The 18,115-nt window shown below is 32.8% G+C and overlaps 2 protein-coding genes and 1 pseudogene across 3 annotated transcripts; 1 reads left to right on the top strand and 2 right to left on the bottom strand.

Moving 5' to 3' along the window:
* Positions 1–6,773: 6,773 nt before the first annotated feature.
* LOC109182187 (RNA-directed DNA methylation 4-like) lies at positions 6,774–10,013 on the top strand. The gene is made up of 11 exons (XM_019332283.1): positions 6,774–6,912; positions 7,357–7,470; positions 7,574–7,657; positions 7,810–7,901; positions 8,131–8,202; positions 8,289–8,339; positions 8,582–8,724; positions 8,837–8,955; positions 9,255–9,342; positions 9,425–9,498; positions 9,586–10,013. Exons 2-11 carry the CDS (start codon positions 7,380–7,382, stop codon positions 9,852–9,854), a joined length of 1,083 nt encoding a protein of 360 aa, XP_019187828.1. The 5' UTR covers positions 6,774–6,912; positions 7,357–7,379; the 3' UTR covers positions 9,855–10,013.
* A 1,422-nt stretch (positions 10,014–11,435) lies between these two features.
* Positions 11,436–12,701, bottom strand: LOC109181227 (annotated as a pseudogene).
* Positions 12,702–13,695: 994 nt separating this feature from the next.
* Positions 13,696–16,267, bottom strand: LOC109181081. 2 transcript variants are annotated; one of them, XM_019330838.1, is made up of 9 exons: positions 16,103–16,267; positions 15,814–16,060; positions 15,610–15,699; positions 15,428–15,528; positions 15,195–15,269; positions 14,930–15,095; positions 14,495–14,839; positions 14,194–14,403; positions 13,696–14,108 (listed from the first exon to the last, which is right to left on the bottom strand). In XM_019330838.1, exons 1-9 carry the CDS (start codon positions 16,234–16,236, stop codon positions 13,818–13,820), a joined length of 1,659 nt encoding a protein of 552 aa, XP_019186383.1. In that variant the 5' UTR covers positions 16,237–16,267; the 3' UTR covers positions 13,696–13,817. The 2 variants fall into 2 exon arrangements, with proteins under 2 accessions (XP_019186383.1, XP_019186382.1); XM_019330837.1 differs by having other exon boundaries at positions 15,814–16,267.
* Between the last annotated feature and the right edge of the window lie 1,848 nt (positions 16,268–18,115).

Below are 18,115 nucleotides of genomic sequence, written 5' to 3'. Positions count from 1 at the left end.
TGATTTTCAAAATTATCAAAGTATTCTCTTTAGCTTCCTAAATTATTTTCAAAATTATCCAACTACTCTCTCTTTAGCTTCCAAAATTTCATAGTACTCTCTTTAGCTTCCAAAATGATTTTCTAAAATATCAAAGTACTCTTTTTAGCTTCCTAAATTATTTTTAAAATTATCAAAGTACTCTATTTAGCTTCCTAAATTACTTTCAAAATTATCCAACTACTCTCTCTTAAACTTCCAAAATGATTTTCAAAACAATCAAAGTATTCTCTTTAGCTTCCTAAATTATTTTCAAAATTATCCAACTTCTCTCTCTTTAGCTTCCAAAATCATTTTCCAAAACTTAATATTACTCTCTTTAGCTTCCAAAATGATTTTATAAAATTTCAAAATACTCTCTTTAGCTTCCTAAATTATTTTCAAAATTATCAAATTACTCTCTTTAGCTTCCTAAATTATTTTCAAAATTATACAACTACTATCTCTTAAACTTCCAAAATAATTTTTAAAATTATCAAAGTATTCTCATTAGCTTCCTAAATTATTTTCAAAATTATCCAACTACTCTCTCTTTGGCATCGAAAATAATTTTCATAGTACTCTCTTTAGATTCCAAAATGATTTTCAAAAATCTCAAAGTACTATCTTTAGCTTCCTAAATTATTTTAAAATTATCAAAGTACTGTATTAAGCTTCCTAAATTATTTTTAAAATTATCCAACTACTCTCTCTTAAACTTTCAAAATGATTTTCAAAACAATCAAAGTATTATCTTTAGCTTCCTAAATTATTTTCAAAATTATCCAACTACTCTCTCTTAAGCTTCCCAAATGATTTTTCAAAATTACATAGTACTCTCTTTAGTTTCCAAAATAATTTTCTAAAATTTCAAAGTACTCTATTTAGCTTCTTAAGTTATTTTTAAGGGAAAATTGCACTTTTCCCCCCTGAGTTATATACTTATAGCACTTCTCTCCCCTGAATTATTTAAGTGGCTCTTTTCCCCCCTAAAATGTTAAATGGACATATTTACCCTTAAAATAAATATTTAAAATAAATATTTCATTTATTTTTCTTCTCCAACAAATTTATTACTATAATTTGGTTCAAACCAAACAGATACTGTAGCAACCAAACCAAAATATTCTACTTACAAATTTAGAATCAAAACGCGATATTTAGAGTTTATTAAAATCGCAAACCGGAATGGCCGGTTCATGTTCCGAACTGAAAAAATAAAATACATTTATTGTTGAATTTAGACTATTTTAAAATAAAAAAAAAATACAATTTTAAAATAAAGACAGTTCAAAATCGCAAACTGGATCCGGAATCGCCGGTTCACGGTTCATGATCCATTTTTTTTTTTGGTTCATAAATTTAATAAATTGAAATCCAAATATTGGGTTCTAGATCTGAATTATAACCGAAAACTTTTAATTCGATTGCTATAGTGTCCGGTTCAGTTCGAACCGAGCCGTGGTCATTGCTACATATACACAATAATTTGTTGGAGAAGTAAAATAAATAAAATGTTTATTTTAAGGGTAGAAATGTCAATTTAATATATCATGAGGAAAAACCACCACTTTTAAAATAATTGAGGGGGCTAATGTGCTTACATAAATAATTGAGGGGGAAAAAGTGCTATAAGTATATAACTTAGGGGGAAAAAGTACCATTTTCCCTATTTTTAATATTATCAAAGTTTAGATTCCCAAATTATTTTTAAAATTATCCAACTACTCTCTCTTTAGCTTCCAAAATCATTTTTCAAAAGTTCATAGTACTCTCTTTAGCTTCCAAAATGATTTTCAAAATTATCAAACTACTCTCTTTAGCCTGCTAAATGATTTTCAAAGTAATCAAAGTACTCTCATTAGCTTCCAAAATGATTTTCAAAATTATCAAACTACTCTCTTTAGCTTCCAAAATGATTTTCAAAAATTTCAAAGTACTCTCTTTAGCTTGCTAAATGATTTTCAAAATTATCAAAGTACTCTCTTTAGCTTCCTAAATGATTTTCAAAATTATAAAAGTACTCCCTTTAGCTTCCAAAATGATTTTCAAAATTATCAATCTACTCTCTTTAACTTCCAAAATGATTTTCAAAAATTTCAAAGTACTCTCTTTAGCTTATTAAATGATTTTCTAAATTATTAAAGTACTCTCTTCAGTTTCCTAAATTATTTTTAAAATTACCAAAGTACTGTTTTAGCTTCCAAAATGATTTTTTAAATTGTCAAAAACTCTCTTAAGCTTCCAAAATGATTTTCTAAAATTTAAAAGTACTCTCTTAAGCTTCCAAAATGATTTTAAAAAATTTAAAAGTACTCTCTTTAGCTTCCTAAATTATTTTCAAAATTATCAAAGTCCTCTCTTTAGCTTCTAAAATGATTTTTAAATTTTATTAACCACTCTCTTAAGCTTCCAAAATGATTTTCTAAAATTTAAAAGTACTCTCTTTAGCTTCCTAGATTATTTTCAAAATTATCAAAGTACTCTCTTTAGCTTCCAAAATGATTTTCAAAATTATAAAACTACTCGCTTTAGTTTCCAAAATGATTTTCAAAATTATCAAACTCTACTATCTTTAGCTTCCAAATTGATTTTCAAAATTATCAAAATACTCTCTTTTGCTTCTGGGTCCGTTTACTAACAGAAAAATGTTCTCTATTTTCTGTTTTCTAATTTTTCGGTTTTCATTCTCTTTTTTCTGTTTAGAAAACTTGTTAATAACATAAAACTGTTCTCTGTTTTCTAATTTTTCTAATTTCACCTAAAATTCAGTTTAGATAATATTTTTGAGCTAATATTTTTTTTAAAAAAAAATTGGATATATTCATTTGAATGACATGTACATGAATATATTACGTTTACTTTGAATTCTAATATATGTGAGATTTCAATATTTGATATCTGAACCGAACTTGTATTATGTTGTAACATAATTAAAAATATTCGATCTAATAATCTATTGAGTTCAATTAAAATTTAAAATATTATATAGAGTTTAATTCTTAATTTTGATAATGTAAATAATGTCTAATGTTAAAGTTTAAACAAATAAATTTTGCTTAAATAAGTAAAGTCAGTAGTAAGCATAGAAAATAGTGATAAGTAAAATAAGATGATAATGAATGTAATCATAGTAATGTGGTTATAGTGACATATAACTAAATAGATGATAGATGATTTGTTTTCCATTTCGAAAACAGTTTTTAAGTGTGTTCTAGTTTTTCATAAATTTCCAGAAATTGTTTTCAGTTTTCAAAATGAAAAATTGTGCTAGTAAACATGTTTTCTGTTTTCTATTTTCTAGTTTCTGGAAATTTCTGCAATTAGTAAACGGCCTAGCTTCCAAAATGATTTTCAAAATTATCAAACTACTCTCTTTAGCTTCCAAAATGATTTTCAAAAATTTCAAAGTACTCTCTTAAACTTCCTAAATGATTTTCAAAAATTTATAAGTACTCACGCATCTTAAGCACAATACTCACGCACCTTGAGCACAAAACTCACACACCTTAAGCACAAAAACACACACATCTTAAGTTTCAACAACTACTCACATTAAGCACAAACTCACGCGCCTTAAGCAAAAGACTCACACACTTTAAGCACAAGACTCACACACCTTAAGTACAAAACTCACGCACTTTAAGCACAAAACTCATGCACTAAGTTTCAACAACTACTCACATTAAGTACACACTCACGAAGCTTAAATACAAAACTCACGCACATTACTTACCGCACAACCGCACGGGAAACGTGCACCTGGAACTTAATATATATATATATATATATATATATATATATATATATATATATATATATATATATATCTTGAATCAAACACTTTTTTAAGAGCTGTACAATGTTGTGGTACTTTGAGGTCTTTCTTATTGTGGAGAGATTAGGGGAAATCATTGTGTTGATTAGCTCTAGGCCGGTGGTCGGCCATATCCTGATTTGGGTGACCTTGCTTTTTGTGAGGTTGAGTTCCTGCGACGGTTAGTTGGAGGTAGTTGCTGGTTTGACTTGATTGTTTCCTTGTTGGAGGTCTTGCACGGAAGAGAAAGGACATTTCTTCTTCTTCTAAAGTAAAAAAATAGTGTACACTTCTCATGTAAAGTCGATCTTTTATACTGAAAAGAGTGTAGTTTAATTCAGGAGTATTGTGATACTAATAATATAATATTGATCCATAATTTATAAAATTTGTATAATTGGTTCACAAGTGAGTGTCAATTTTTTAGCGTAAATGGTCTTTTCGGTGAAATCTTAGTTAATTTTTCATCAATTTCTTTATTATTATAACAGGGGTATAATGAGCTTTTCATTTTATCATCACATTTTTTTCCTTGAGCTTTTTGCACTTTTGGTTCCACGAGTATTGTGGCACTAACAATGTTAATCTACAACTTTCAAAACTTACATAATTGGTTTACAAATATCAATTTCTCTTAGCATAAATGGACATTCCGGTGAAATTTCTACAAAATAAAAGGACCATTATACTAGGTGAAATAATTTTCTGGTGAAAAATTGAAAGAGATTTCACTGGAAGGGCTATTTGCGCTAAAAAATTGATACTCGAATCGTTGACCATTTATACAAGTTTTTGAAATTTTTGAATTAACATTGTTAATGTCACAATATTCGTGTGACCAAAGTGTGAAATATTCTATTCATAATTTATCGTTTACTTTATAGTTAAATTATTCACGGTTTTATATCTTAATCATCAATCAATTTGTATCCTAATTATCAACCTCTCTGTCATTAACACTCTCCTAGTTAACATACGTTGACTATATATCAAAATATGATTTTGTATTCGGATTTTCATCGATCAAACCAAATATTATCCTCTCCCTTTGTGAAATATGCACACAAAAGCTGACGTGACATCCTCAATATGCCACACATTGGGATGTCTTTATTTTATGCTTAAGTTATTCATCTGTTTATGTCCTAAATTAACCATATGTCCCTTTATTATGTCGTAATCATCTATTGCATTATTATATCTCACTCAAATAAACTTTCTTTATTTCTTCACTACATTTTCCATGTTGTGTCATGTTGTGGACTTAGTAGTATTTGTTTGAGTGAGTAATACTATATGTACTATCAATTTTTACTCTTTGTTTATATGTGGCATGCTTGATCACCCGCTCTAGTAGGAGATTTTGTGAAGAAGTCTCACATCTGTATATACATATATATATCAAGCTCATCCATCACTTTTATGTTTCAATGTTTATCACTACATATCTGTCGGAGAAAGTTATAACTAATTGTTTTTGGTCTTTTTCTATCCAAAATGCTTGTATTAGAGTATTATACCTTGATATTTTGTCAATTATAATGTCTATTAAATATATATTTGGTAAAATAGTTAGCATATCAGTAAATTGTCTTATTTGATCACTATTAACTGTTTCACTTGGTTAAACAATTAATATGAATGTTTGATTAATTAGCGCACTTTTTGTAACAACTTATTTTCCAAAATGCTAAAATTTAAAAAGTTGTTCAAAGTAACTTTCTGATAAACTTTTTAAGAAAGTCATTTTGTATGTAATCAGTCAACAACTAACAACTAATTTATCAAAATACTTTTTTTTTTTTTTTTTTTTTTTTTTTTTTTTTTTTTTACAATTGGGCACTAAATTGAAATTCGCCCATTGGCATTCAATTAAGTACCAGTAATATATAACGGGATTTTTTATTTTTATTTTTATTTTTAAAATCAACTTAAGTTTAAAGCTTGCAACTCATGTGTTAGAGATGAGTCACAATCACAAATAGATTTTTTTTTTCTTCCTTTTTTCTTTTAATATTATAATAATAGTGTTATATTAGGTGGGAGACCAGAATCTTGACCGAGTGGCGAGTGCTTACTAATAACAACTCGTTTTTTTATGATTCATGTAGTAAGAAAGACCAGAGGACTGAGGAGCACTCACTTGTGTTACGTTACTCACATTATAGTGTTTGGTTCAATTTCCTTTTACTTTAATTTTGTTAAATTTAGTCCTTGTACTTTTAAAAGTGAAATAATTAAAGACAATAGCTGGTGTGGTACTGACATTATATCTGTCACGTTATCATACTTACATGGCAACTCATATATTATTTTATAAATATTTAAATTAATTATTTTTATCACCAATATATTACATTAATATGTCCAAAATAAATATATAAATATAAGCTATTGTCGTTAATTGTTTCACTTTTAAAAGTATAGAGACTAAATTGAACAAAATTAAAGTAAAATGACTAAATTGAACAAAACACTATAATATATGGACCTCGGTGCTCCTATATACTTTGACCGGCATATATATAATGAGGGAATGTAATGTAATGAGCACAAGACATGTAGTATCATCCAAAGGTAATTTGTTGTTAACATTAACATAAAATTATAATTATAATATTTGTAAATAATATTTATTTTATTTTATTTTTGCGTTTATCCTGATTCTTTAAGCAATAATTTGTTGAAAATTGAAACTAATTAACTTGAAATATCTATTTCGTCATTATTTTTTGCAATTCAAAAAGTCTATTTAATATAAAATGAAAAATTTATCAATTATTTTTGAAAAAAAAAAAACAAATATAAATAGAAGAATAATTTACAACAAAAAATGCTACTCCGTATAAAAATATAATTCAAGGGAAAAAATTGTCCTAATCAAATAAGAAGTTGAATAAGAGTCAATCAATAGAGTTTATATACATATACATATACATATAACCCAAAATCCCCAATTGACCCCCAAATCCCTAGTGGCACTGCAATTTGGCTTCTCCCTTCTCACAGAGACAAAGTCACAACCGGTGTCGTCGTCTTCCTCAGCGAGCAATAGCCAGACACCCAGAAAATTTCCGGTATTTATATGCTTTCTTCTGTTTCAATTTCTTACTAGTTCTTCCGAAGTGCCATGGCTTCTGCTTAGAATGCTTTAATCAACCAGACAATCTCTTTCAGTCCTATCAAAGATGATAGCGTTTATAATACTAATTTTACAACTAATTAACTTGATTGATTGAATTTTTCCTCTTTTGGAATTGCAATCCAATGAAACCACTGAATTGCTTGAAGAATTCTTCGTTGTATTAATGATGTTTATACTAGTTTATACGGAGTAATATTTTTGAATTGATTAATTTTTGAAAAAAAATTGGCGGGTCGGTAATTTCTTGGCCTGGAGTTCATAATCACGTGGAAAACACGTGCTTCTTTGAGCCAGTCAGATTCATACATTCCACATAGTATAAATGTGAATTTTCTGATTATTCACGATCCTCTCTCCTGCTTTTCTTCGGCGTCAGTTAAGCTAGCAAGATCCTTAGTAATGGCGGCGACGGCGGAGAATCCGAAGGACGACAAGCCGGTGATTGTTAGGGTTAAGCGAAAGGCATCGCAATTTCGCCTCGATGCTTTATGTGAGTTATTTTTTAGGGCTATTAGCTTTTTTTGGGGTACTTTTATATCTTAGTTATGAAAGCTTTGGTTTTTGAATTCTTTGCGGCTCTGGTGAATTGGCAGGGCTTGAAATCAATGAGAGACCACATAAACGCCCGTTGATTGACTTTGAGAAGCTCTCAATTTCTGAGTCTTCTTCTAGTAAAGGTTTGTGAAGCTTCTATAACACCCCTTCTTCCCAGCAAAATCCATGATTTTTATGTGGGATTCTTCAAATTACGATATATACCTGCCTGTATCTATTTATATTGTAATGCATTTGAGTTTAATACTATGACGCACTTCCAACTGTGTTACAGTAGAGGAATTGAAGACGAAAAAGGTTCTTGTACAGCATGTTGAGACCATAACTTGCTCAGAAGTTACTGCTGATCTTGTGCGGTCTTTTGTGGTTAGTATTATAATGCCATTTTATGATGTATTTTTCTGTTTTCCCATTATTTTCTTTGCTGATAACTAAGGTGGGAGAATTCCTTTGAGGCTTGTATTCATTCACTGTATTATATTCTCCAAATGTGCAAAACATCTCTCTTACCAATCGTATTATGAGGAAGCACAATTTTAACAGTCAGTGGTAGCTACCTATTATAAGTTTATAATGGTTTGTTACTTGGTAACAGCCTGATTCTGCTGATTCTTCAATCATCAAAGAGAAATTTGAGGAAAAAAGACACGCATTTAAGGCTGGCAATGTAAGTTTTTAATGAGTTATTCCATTGCCAAGTCAGACAAATATTTTGATGTGTTAACATGAATGATGTGTGCATTTTTAATGTAGCACATGCAAAGGCAAGATCAGCTTCTTGCAAAAGCTAAACAGAAACAAGAGGTAAACTTCAGGCACTTCTCATTTTAGAGAGGAACTTTCTTATGGTCAATTGTCATTCTGAATAGATAATTTCTTAGTTTGTTAACTGTGATGGAAGTAATTAAAATTAAATCAACCTGTTTCTTTTAAGAATTAAGCAATCAAAAGACTCTTATGTCTTATCAATACTTTTATTCTTTCTTCCTATCTGGTAGATTCCTCTGATAAAATTTGTAATTTATTGTTGTATAATATATTTCTAGGATTTGTCAAAAAATGCACATTTTGAGCAAATATGGAAAAGTAGAAGGGGAAAGAAGGATGATGAAGCACTACATGAAGTCTGCCGACTGTATGATGTTCTTCGTGTTGATTCAGAGGAAAAAAGCCATGATGTACAAGAGGAGTACGTTTTAACGTTTTGTTGCCCAACTTTATTATTGGTTTCTATCATCGCTTTTTCTGTTTTCTTTTTTCTTGTGCCAGGGAAAATAACCACTTCTATTGTGTGTCTGTAGAGATTCGGAGTTGGAAGATCACAGGATGATGTCTCAGTATTTGCCACTCTTAAGAGAAGTCATGCCAAGTGCTGCTGAAGAAATTGAGTCTGACATACATGACTATGTCTTCAAACGAGGTTCTGCCCTATTTTCTCTATTGGGGCAATGAAAGTTGCAATTTTGTTGCTCATTGGGGCTTTTAAATACCTTGAAATTCTCTAGTCTTTTCTGGTATCCAGTTATTTATATAAAAGAGATGAAATGGCATGAGGATAGAACTTAGTCATTTTAGTTTAATTAATTAATTTTAGGTTCTGGTTCGGGGTATGTTGGATGGTTCTTCAATGTCCACACCTATTGTTTTTAATAAGTGTTTTTATAGGTTGCATAAATTGTTGTGCAACATTATTTACTGAAAATGTTAATCTTTGTGCAGCATCTTCAGATGGTTTTGTCTACGACTTCTATGCCGTTAAGAATGATGTTGAGACCATGGAGGAATCAACTGCAAACCATTTTCCTTTGTAAGGAGCCATAGCAGTGTATGCTTATCCTAATCTTGGTTTGTGTCATATTCTTGTAACAATAGCACCTTTGATTTTACAGGGTTCAAGTGGATGACGATGATGAGTTCTATGATGGCCCTGATGATTCAGACTATGAATCTTATGATTCTAATGGTACCCGCTAGTCTTACTTCTTTTTTAAAATTATTATGCTGCCACCGCTCATACATGGTTTGATATTGTCAACTATTTGTATCTCAGATGAAAACAACCCCCGGAATGATTATCCGGATGATGATGAAGTAGAAACTATAGCATCAGATGACGGGTCAGAAGTTGAGAGCGAATCTTCTTCTTCTTCTGAAGAAGAAACTGGCAGCCATGTATCTTGCAAAGGAGAAGATTTGGATCGATACGAGTGGTCAGATGGCAGGGATCCGTTTGTTGAAGATGATATCTATAGTGGTGATGATTGGGAGTCGTATGACAATGATGAAAAGATGTTTGGTGAGGAAGACAAATGGATGTGATTTCTGCTGCTAGTTGTAGTTGTCTGATTTCATATGGATTCCTTTCCTTTTCAGATTTAGGTTCAGAGGATTCTTACACTAAATAAAATATTATCAAGTGTTATTATTGCTTTTTTTTTTTTTTTTTTTTTTAATGTATAAGGAGGAATGTTTTGCTTCTTTCAGGGTGGCAAAACAAACGTGTTTTTCATGAAAAATGAGAAGAAACAGATTTTAAAATTTATATTCTTAAAAACCTGATACACACTTACACTAGGTCACTGTGTTAATAAGTTGACTCAGGTCCACAGAATAATTTGTGAATAATAAGTGGATAATTATGCTGTGAATCCGGGTCCACTTTGTTGGACCTAGATTCAAAATGGGCATTTGGAATAACAATGTCGTAAGTGATACCGTTTCCTCGGCTAATGATATTTTTTGAATATAGAGTTCAAGAATCGTGAATATAGATTTAAAATTGTGTTATACTGTTGAATATAGAGTTCTTTAATTGTGAATATAGAGTTCAACAATTGTGAATATTGAGTTCTGTAATTTTGTATATTGAGATCTAAAATTGTAAAAATTCACTAGGAATTTTGTTCTGTAATTTTATATATTGAGATCTAAAATTGTAAAAATTCACTAGGGTATGGAGGTATTGGGTTCAAGCCTGGTGAAGTAAGCAATTTTTTAAAAATTCAAACGATCGGTCCATGACATAACAATTGATAATAAGTACAGTGGATTTACTTGGATCGGTAATCTCGGACCACTATAGCCAGCTCCTAAATTTATTTATTTAGATCCCGGGTTCGAATCCCATCACCATACCAAAACACCCCAATCGTTATGTCATGGAACCGTGTTCACCATTCATGGTGAACACGGTCCCAAATGGTAAATTTATTTATTTAGATCCTGGGTTCGAATCCCATCAGCATACCAAAACACCCCAATCGTTATGCCATGGAACCGTGTTCACCATTCATGGTGAACACGATCCCAAACGGTAACGGTGCCCGTAAGTGGCACCGTTATCTTCCACCAATTTTTTTTTTTAATTAATTGCGCGACTTTTCTTTTTCATTTTCACATTTCGCTGTTTCACTTCTGGCCTCTTCGCGCAAGCTTCTTCAACACTCATAAATTATGAATGTGTAGGCATGAACTTATGAATGTGCAGTTATGAAATTATAATTTTTTTTTATGAAATTATGAATTTTCTGTTATGAGACTATGAATTTTTTGTTATGAGATTATGAATTTACAGAAAATTCATAATTACATAACTGTAAATTCATAATCTCATAACAAAAAATTCATAATTTAATAAATGTTTGTCTTTTATGAGATTATGAATTTTCTGGAGCAATTTTCAATTTTGGTCACACGACTATAGGGGCTTTATTAATTTCAGCATCTAACTTTTAAAAGTGTCAATTTAGTACCTTGAGTATGTAATTTATGTCAATTTTGGTCACTCCGGCCAAATTGCCAGCCAAATTTGACCGGAAAAATTTAATCCAACATTTAGTCTAAAATTTGAGGAGCAAAATGGTCTTTTCTATCCTTTCACCTAATTTGTGTTGACCTGGTTCAGAATGGAGATGGAGAACTCAAAATAACAGATTTGACCATTACCTTGACCGGAAATGTCCCCGGAGGAAACTTTGTCGTCACCAGCTCTCTCATCTGTCTAATGGCCTTCACTTTGTTGGCTAAAATGTCCAGTAACGGCATCAACTCCTCAGTCTTTAACGGAAAATGCTCAGTTAACCAAATTGACAGGTTTTAGTTTTTTCACAAATTCCTTCTCCTTCGTTTGCGAAGGCGGCGCAACCGGTATCGCCGTCGATCTTCTTCGCAGTTCTGGAATTATGTCTACACTTTTTCTTGAGACACTAATCAACTCTTTGTCCTCCCAAACAAAGCTACTGTGGCATCTCTGTCGATTGGCTGAGTCAACAGAGACGCTGAATCGCGGATTCTCGGCAACTAGAAATCCTTCGTCGGCATCTTCCTCAATTTCCAAGTCTAATGGTAATATTTGCTCACTCCCGGCTTCACCGCTGGCGGCTTTCCGTGATCGAAAGCTGAAAGTCACATTGTGAACCTCGTAAACTATAGATTTCCACTCTCCAACGCTCTCCGTCTTCTCTTGACCTCTCCAATTCGTACGGCCGACGAGAGTTGCTTTCGTCACGTCCATTCCTGGACGATATACGCTCGTTTGGCTAAAAAAAATTGGCAACATCACTGTCGGTTAAAGGACTTTCAGCATTTTCAAATGCACTGAAAATTTTCCGGTCATCGTGGTTGAGAACTAGAAGTGAACCGGCAGGAATGTCAAAATTGTTGTCGCCCTCGCCGAAAAAGAGGAAGCTCTAATTAGCACGCTGAATTTTCAAACCGTCATAGCCCGCTACGGATGTGTCCGCTCTGAGATTGACGTCGCGTTTCTAGATCGTGTATGTATCCGAAGGGGGCGATTTTGCCAACGAATGGAACAATTGAGCTCTCGAAATGAAAGGAAATCTCCATATAGAAGTTGCGCATTCTCCGGAGGGCGAAAACTAGACGGGGGAGACGGTGGCGCCACTTGAACGAGGCGACGAGGTGGTGGTGCTGCACGAGCGTCGCGACAATGTCCGAGCACCTCCGCACAATGGCCTCCTAGAGAGGGTTCCAACCAGCAGCGTTCTGGAGAGAAATGTCTGCTCCGCCATTGGCAAGTGTTCGGACAGTGAAAGTATCGTTGAGGCGAACAACCAAATGCAGAGGCGTCTTGCGGTTGGGATTATCCCGTCGGTCTAGGACGCCACCAATTTTGCCCCCATCTGAGTTCCCAATCCCCATCTCCATTCTGAACCGGGTCAACACAAATTAGGAGAAATGATGGAAAAGACCATTTTGCCCCTCAGATTTTAGACTAAATGTTGGATTAAAAATTTTCGACCAAATTTGACCGGCAATTTGGTCGGAGTGACCAAAATTGATAAAAATTACATACTCAAGGTACTAAATTGACACTTTTGAAAGTTCAGTGCTGAAATTAACAAAGCGTGTGACCAAAATTGAAATTTTCTCGAATTTTCTGTTATGAATTATGAATTTTCTGTTAGGAGATTATGAATTTACAGAAAATTCATAATTACATAACTGTAAATTCATAATCTCATAACAGAAAATTCATAATAAATGTAAATTCATAATCTGAACATAGAATGCAAAACACCGTTAATAGCACATCAACTAAACATTTTTTTTTCTATAAAAACGACGCCGTCTTGAAACGTGTTCACAAAGCACGTTGAACACATTTCCACGGCATAATTTGCGAAAAACCCCCTCCTTATAACACCATTAGACATCCTGCAACAAACTTACCAGCAGATATTGCTGCCATTCATTCAACAAAATAAAACCAAAGCCAAAACAACCTCTCCAAGCTAAAGTAATGCAAACAAATTCAAAATAAAATCATCAAACCAAAACAATCCACAGCACAAAAACACCATTATTTATGAGAGGCTATCAATCAATCAATCATTCATTAAGAATTGAAGCTAGGAAAATCATCACGTCTTATATACAACAATTGCTCTTTCGGAAGACAGTTATCGGCTTCCATTTCTCATCCTTGACATCTTTTGCCCTTAAGAGCTTATCCATTCTTCCAATAAGGCTGAACCCCAACCCGGCCCGACAGAGCATTTGGGAGGATGTAAATCATGGTGACTCAACTGAACATAAACCATAGAGGCTAGATCGGTGCTCACTGCGCACAAGAAGCCCCCCTCACTTTGAGAGTTTCACCTCTATGACCAGTTGAGCTACCCATGCGGGCCTTAAGAGCTTATCCATAATAATGTTGTTCACCACATACATGGGAATCGCCTTAGTATGGTTGAATTGTTTCTCAACTTTTTTTTTAAAAAAAAAAAAGATAGGTCCTACAAATCCTATGAGCTTCGAGTCCTACACGAAACTAAAACCGTGATAGGGACGGGGAGTAGGGAAAGGGGGAGACTTTGCTGCAACGGTTGGAATCTTGATAATGTTTTCCAATAATAAATTTTCCAATAATAAACCATACCCTTCGATACTCTTTGACATCATATGGTCCTCGGCTATAAAACTTCCTTCAACTGTAACATTTTGGACTCGATCTTCATTTTCTTCATTTTCTTCCATATAAAATATCATCATCTTAGTTAAAACCTTGACGTTATTTTTTGGAAAAAGGAACGCACTGACTCCATCAACAACCTGGTAAGTGGCAAAATCAAAATATAATAAAAATCATCAGTTTGTTCTTTTGAATCACAAAAACAAAGTTCTAGTAGGCACATACATGTTTCTTGATAATTGGCAGGTCTGGAGCTATTACAACGGCGATCTGGTAACGCATTGCTTTTAGGAGAGTGTACGGGAAAGCCTGCTCTTCTTCATGGAATGATGCATATATCACAAAATCACTCAATCTCAAAATGGTATCAGCATCTTCGTCTGGACCCATATGCTTCACCGCTCCAATTGGATACTTCAACTTCAATGCAACAGTCTGATTGAGAATTGAATAAATGTGAAAAAATTAAGTTAGCTAGCTGATAGAATGAAAGAAAAAGTTGAGGGCGAAAATTTTGTTTGTTTACCTCTATCATTGAAGGTCCACCAAAAACAACTATTTTGATAAATTTTGGACACCCAACTTCAGTATTAGCTTTGTAAACTGGTAATAGAGCCTGTAAAACAAGAGCTTGATCACGTAGAAGATCTTTGTATTGATATTGTTGGCTTCCCACAATGGTAATCATGGTGTGTGCTGGGCGGCACCCTATCTTTCGATATATATCCCACGTCATTTCCCTCGCCAAATCCCTCGTCAGAACGTCAACACCATCTTCTTCATCTTCAAAATCTTCTTCATCTTTTTGTAATTCAGTAAGAAGCTCTGGAATCACAAAGTAGTTTCCAGTATCAAATTTTGAATATGCAATCTGAAAAGAATAGGAATAGCCAACACACACAAAAATTATCATTCTCAGATAATGAATTCCAACACAACTTTACATTATCTTAATACGTACCGGCAGATTGTAGTTTGGAAACACAACAGCATTGACACGTTTGAAAAGTTTTCTCCAATCATCAACGTTGGTAGTTGAGCTATATGCTTCCAATCGAATGGCAAGTGCACGTTCACGAACAGTCCATATAACAGGCACACTTTTAAAAGATTCTTCGTGTCTAAGTCTGTAACCAAATTAACCACTCCAATCACAATGAACATATATAGAAACATACAGGAGATCATTTAAAACTATTGCTAATAGTATTCGAACTGTTTCTTACTTAAACGTGATGGCCATAGTTGACAATAAGTTCCGAAACATAACATCGAATGAGTTCAGAAACACAACATCGAACCTGTACAACGCATTATAAAACCATTAAAAAAATAAACTCTGCAGATTGTTGTTACTTAATTTATCAATTTGATGCATAATAATATCGCAGCTAGCACATATTTCTCTTCAAGGAAACAAGAAACAATTAGAAAACTCAAAGCCAGGGCAGAGACATACTTTAGCCAATTTAGATTATTAGATCGTGGTATGATTCTGACAGGAATTCCATAATCTTCTCCCCACACAGAACGCATAGGACCATCTTCAAGTGTGAACACCTAGAATATTAGATTAATTAGGGATAAATAATGTATGTTACAAGGAGACGATTAGGAAAATAAGTCAGAAAAATTGCATACCTGGATTTCATGGCCAATCTTCTTCAATGCTGATGCAAAATTAATCATAACATATTGATGTGGTTTATCAATTAATAGATCTGAAAAAATCTACAGAACAGAACATGAGAACAGAATCGAATCAATATAACATATATAAATTATTAGGATTAGGATTCATGCAAGAAAGTGATAAAGCAGAAAAACATCAGATCAGATGCTCACCAAACAAAGTTTGAGTTTTTCAGAGCGGAGTTTGTCAAACTTGCCATTTTCCTGCCTGAACTTATCGATGCTGCGATTATAATAATAAGGCTCAAACTTGGCATCTTCCAAGAAACTCATGTCCACATCTTCTAAGAAACTCAGGTCGACATCTGGCGGAGAAGGAACGGAGGATTCAACATTATGAACGGCCGACGTAGGAGGAGGAGCGGAGAACTCAAAATTATCCGGCGGAGAAGGAACGGAGGATTCAACATTATGAACGGCCGACGGAGGAGGAGGAGCGGAGAACTCAAAATTATCCGGCGGAGAAGGAATGGAGGATTCAACATTATGAACGGCCGGCGGAGGAGGACGAACGGAGAACTCAAAACTAATCTTAAAATCTTGATGTGCTATTAAGCCCACTACTAGGCAAATCATGCTCCAGAAACTCCATTTCGCCGCGGATGAAAATGCCATTTACAAACGCAAGATCGACTCAGAAACTCTTTTTTTGAGGAGAAGAGTAGTGAGTTGAGAGTCAGTTATAAAAAGAGAGCCCGCCCCTGAAAAGATGGAATATAATGAGAATATCGTCAACGATAAATTGAACAAACCAGATATTTAGATCGTCCTTACTTTTTCGTTAGGTTGTTTATACTCACTAGCTTAGTTAATAGTTAGACTAACCTCATCCCTAAAAATCTGTAAATTGTGAGCCTTGCTAAATGATGTTGCAGGAAGAGAAATTTTTTTTGTTTTGATTTTCGGTTTATGTGGACAGCAAAGTGAGAGAGAAAGTGTTAATTTAAAAGTGAGACTCATTTTTTAAAATGAGAGAAATTTGTATGGATGTAGAATAAATAATAGAAAATTTATTCATTTAATGATGTGAAAGTAGGACCTATTTTAGAAAGTGAAATATATTTGCAGGGATAAGGATAGTCTTAGTTGTATAAATTTGAATAATGCATGATAATAATATGCATGCATCCTAGCTAGCGTTCTGTGTGTATTATATATAATTATATAAGTATAATAACATAAGATATATATTAGTAATCAATAATATAATGATCCACACCATACTAAGTACCATACATTAATATGATATCAGTGATATATATGAATACTTAATTACCATGCATCCCTAAAATTCTTTTATTTGTACCATCACTTATAATTATTCTTCCAAAGGCTGAATCCCAACTCTAAGGGCCCCCCACACCCCGACCCGACATAGCATATTTGGGAGGATGACTTATAATTATTACTTACACCGGTGGTGATCGCGAATGGGGTGCGGCATCGAAGATTCTACTTTGACAACATGTGACTTCGCGAGGATCATTGCAGGAAAATTGTTGACAACAGTTGGAGTCGGACAATGGGTTTGATGTTTTTGATTGAATTGCAGTATGTGGGGAGGACATATGGAGATGGGGGAGAACCTACAACAAGGAATTTCAACACAATATTGATTGTTGTAAGAGGCGTCTTGAGAGCCTACGTATGTGCCGTTACGAAGCTGGTTTTGTGGAGTATACCCGTACTGAGAAGCTGGTTTTTCCTTTTAGGTTTTGACAATGTATATTAATAGTATAGATTTTTTTTTTTTTTTGAAAAGATTAATAGTATAGAGTATTTCTAAATCTTAATAGTATAAGTACAATTTGAAACATATTAACATAGAAACTTTTACTTTTCTTTTCATAATTAGTAAGTTGAGATAGTTTTATATTCTTTTACCCACGTAAAATGAAATTAAAAAGAAAATGATCATTTTTTGGGAAGAACAAATCATAATTAAGAAATAACATAATTGAGAGAAATTTTATTAATGTAATAGGAGATGAAGAAAAAAAAAGTGATTGATTTAATTGTGAAAAAGCATAGTGTAGATGATGAGTCCCTATTTCACTTTTTAACAATTTTTTCAAATAAAATTCCTAAATGAAAAAAGCATAGTATGTGTTTATAAAATAGGAGAGTAAAGCTCTCTTCAATTCAAAAAGCGATATGCAGTGCATGTTTGATACTAGGTGAATGGAGGCATGATGCTCCCATTTTATCGAGATATATATATATATATATATATATATATATATATATATATATATATATATATATACTAGCATGGTACCCGTGCGATGCACGGTCAATAAATTATATTTTAATTTTAGATATTGTTATTGTAATAAACTAAATGACTGTGCAATATGTTATGTAATGGTGCAATATATAAAAGATTGTTATATTCAAGATATAGGACTAATAAGGTTTTAGATGTAATAAATAGACAAAATATAATTTATTAGCG

Source organism: Ipomoea nil, unplaced genomic scaffold, assembly GCF_001879475.1.
Source record: "Ipomoea nil cultivar Tokyo-kokei standard unplaced genomic scaffold, Asagao_1.1 scaffold1043, whole genome shotgun sequence".
NCBI classification, from domain to species: Eukaryota; Viridiplantae; Streptophyta; class Magnoliopsida; order Solanales; family Convolvulaceae; genus Ipomoea; species Ipomoea nil.
This window is presented reverse-complemented; position numbering and strand designations above follow the sequence as displayed.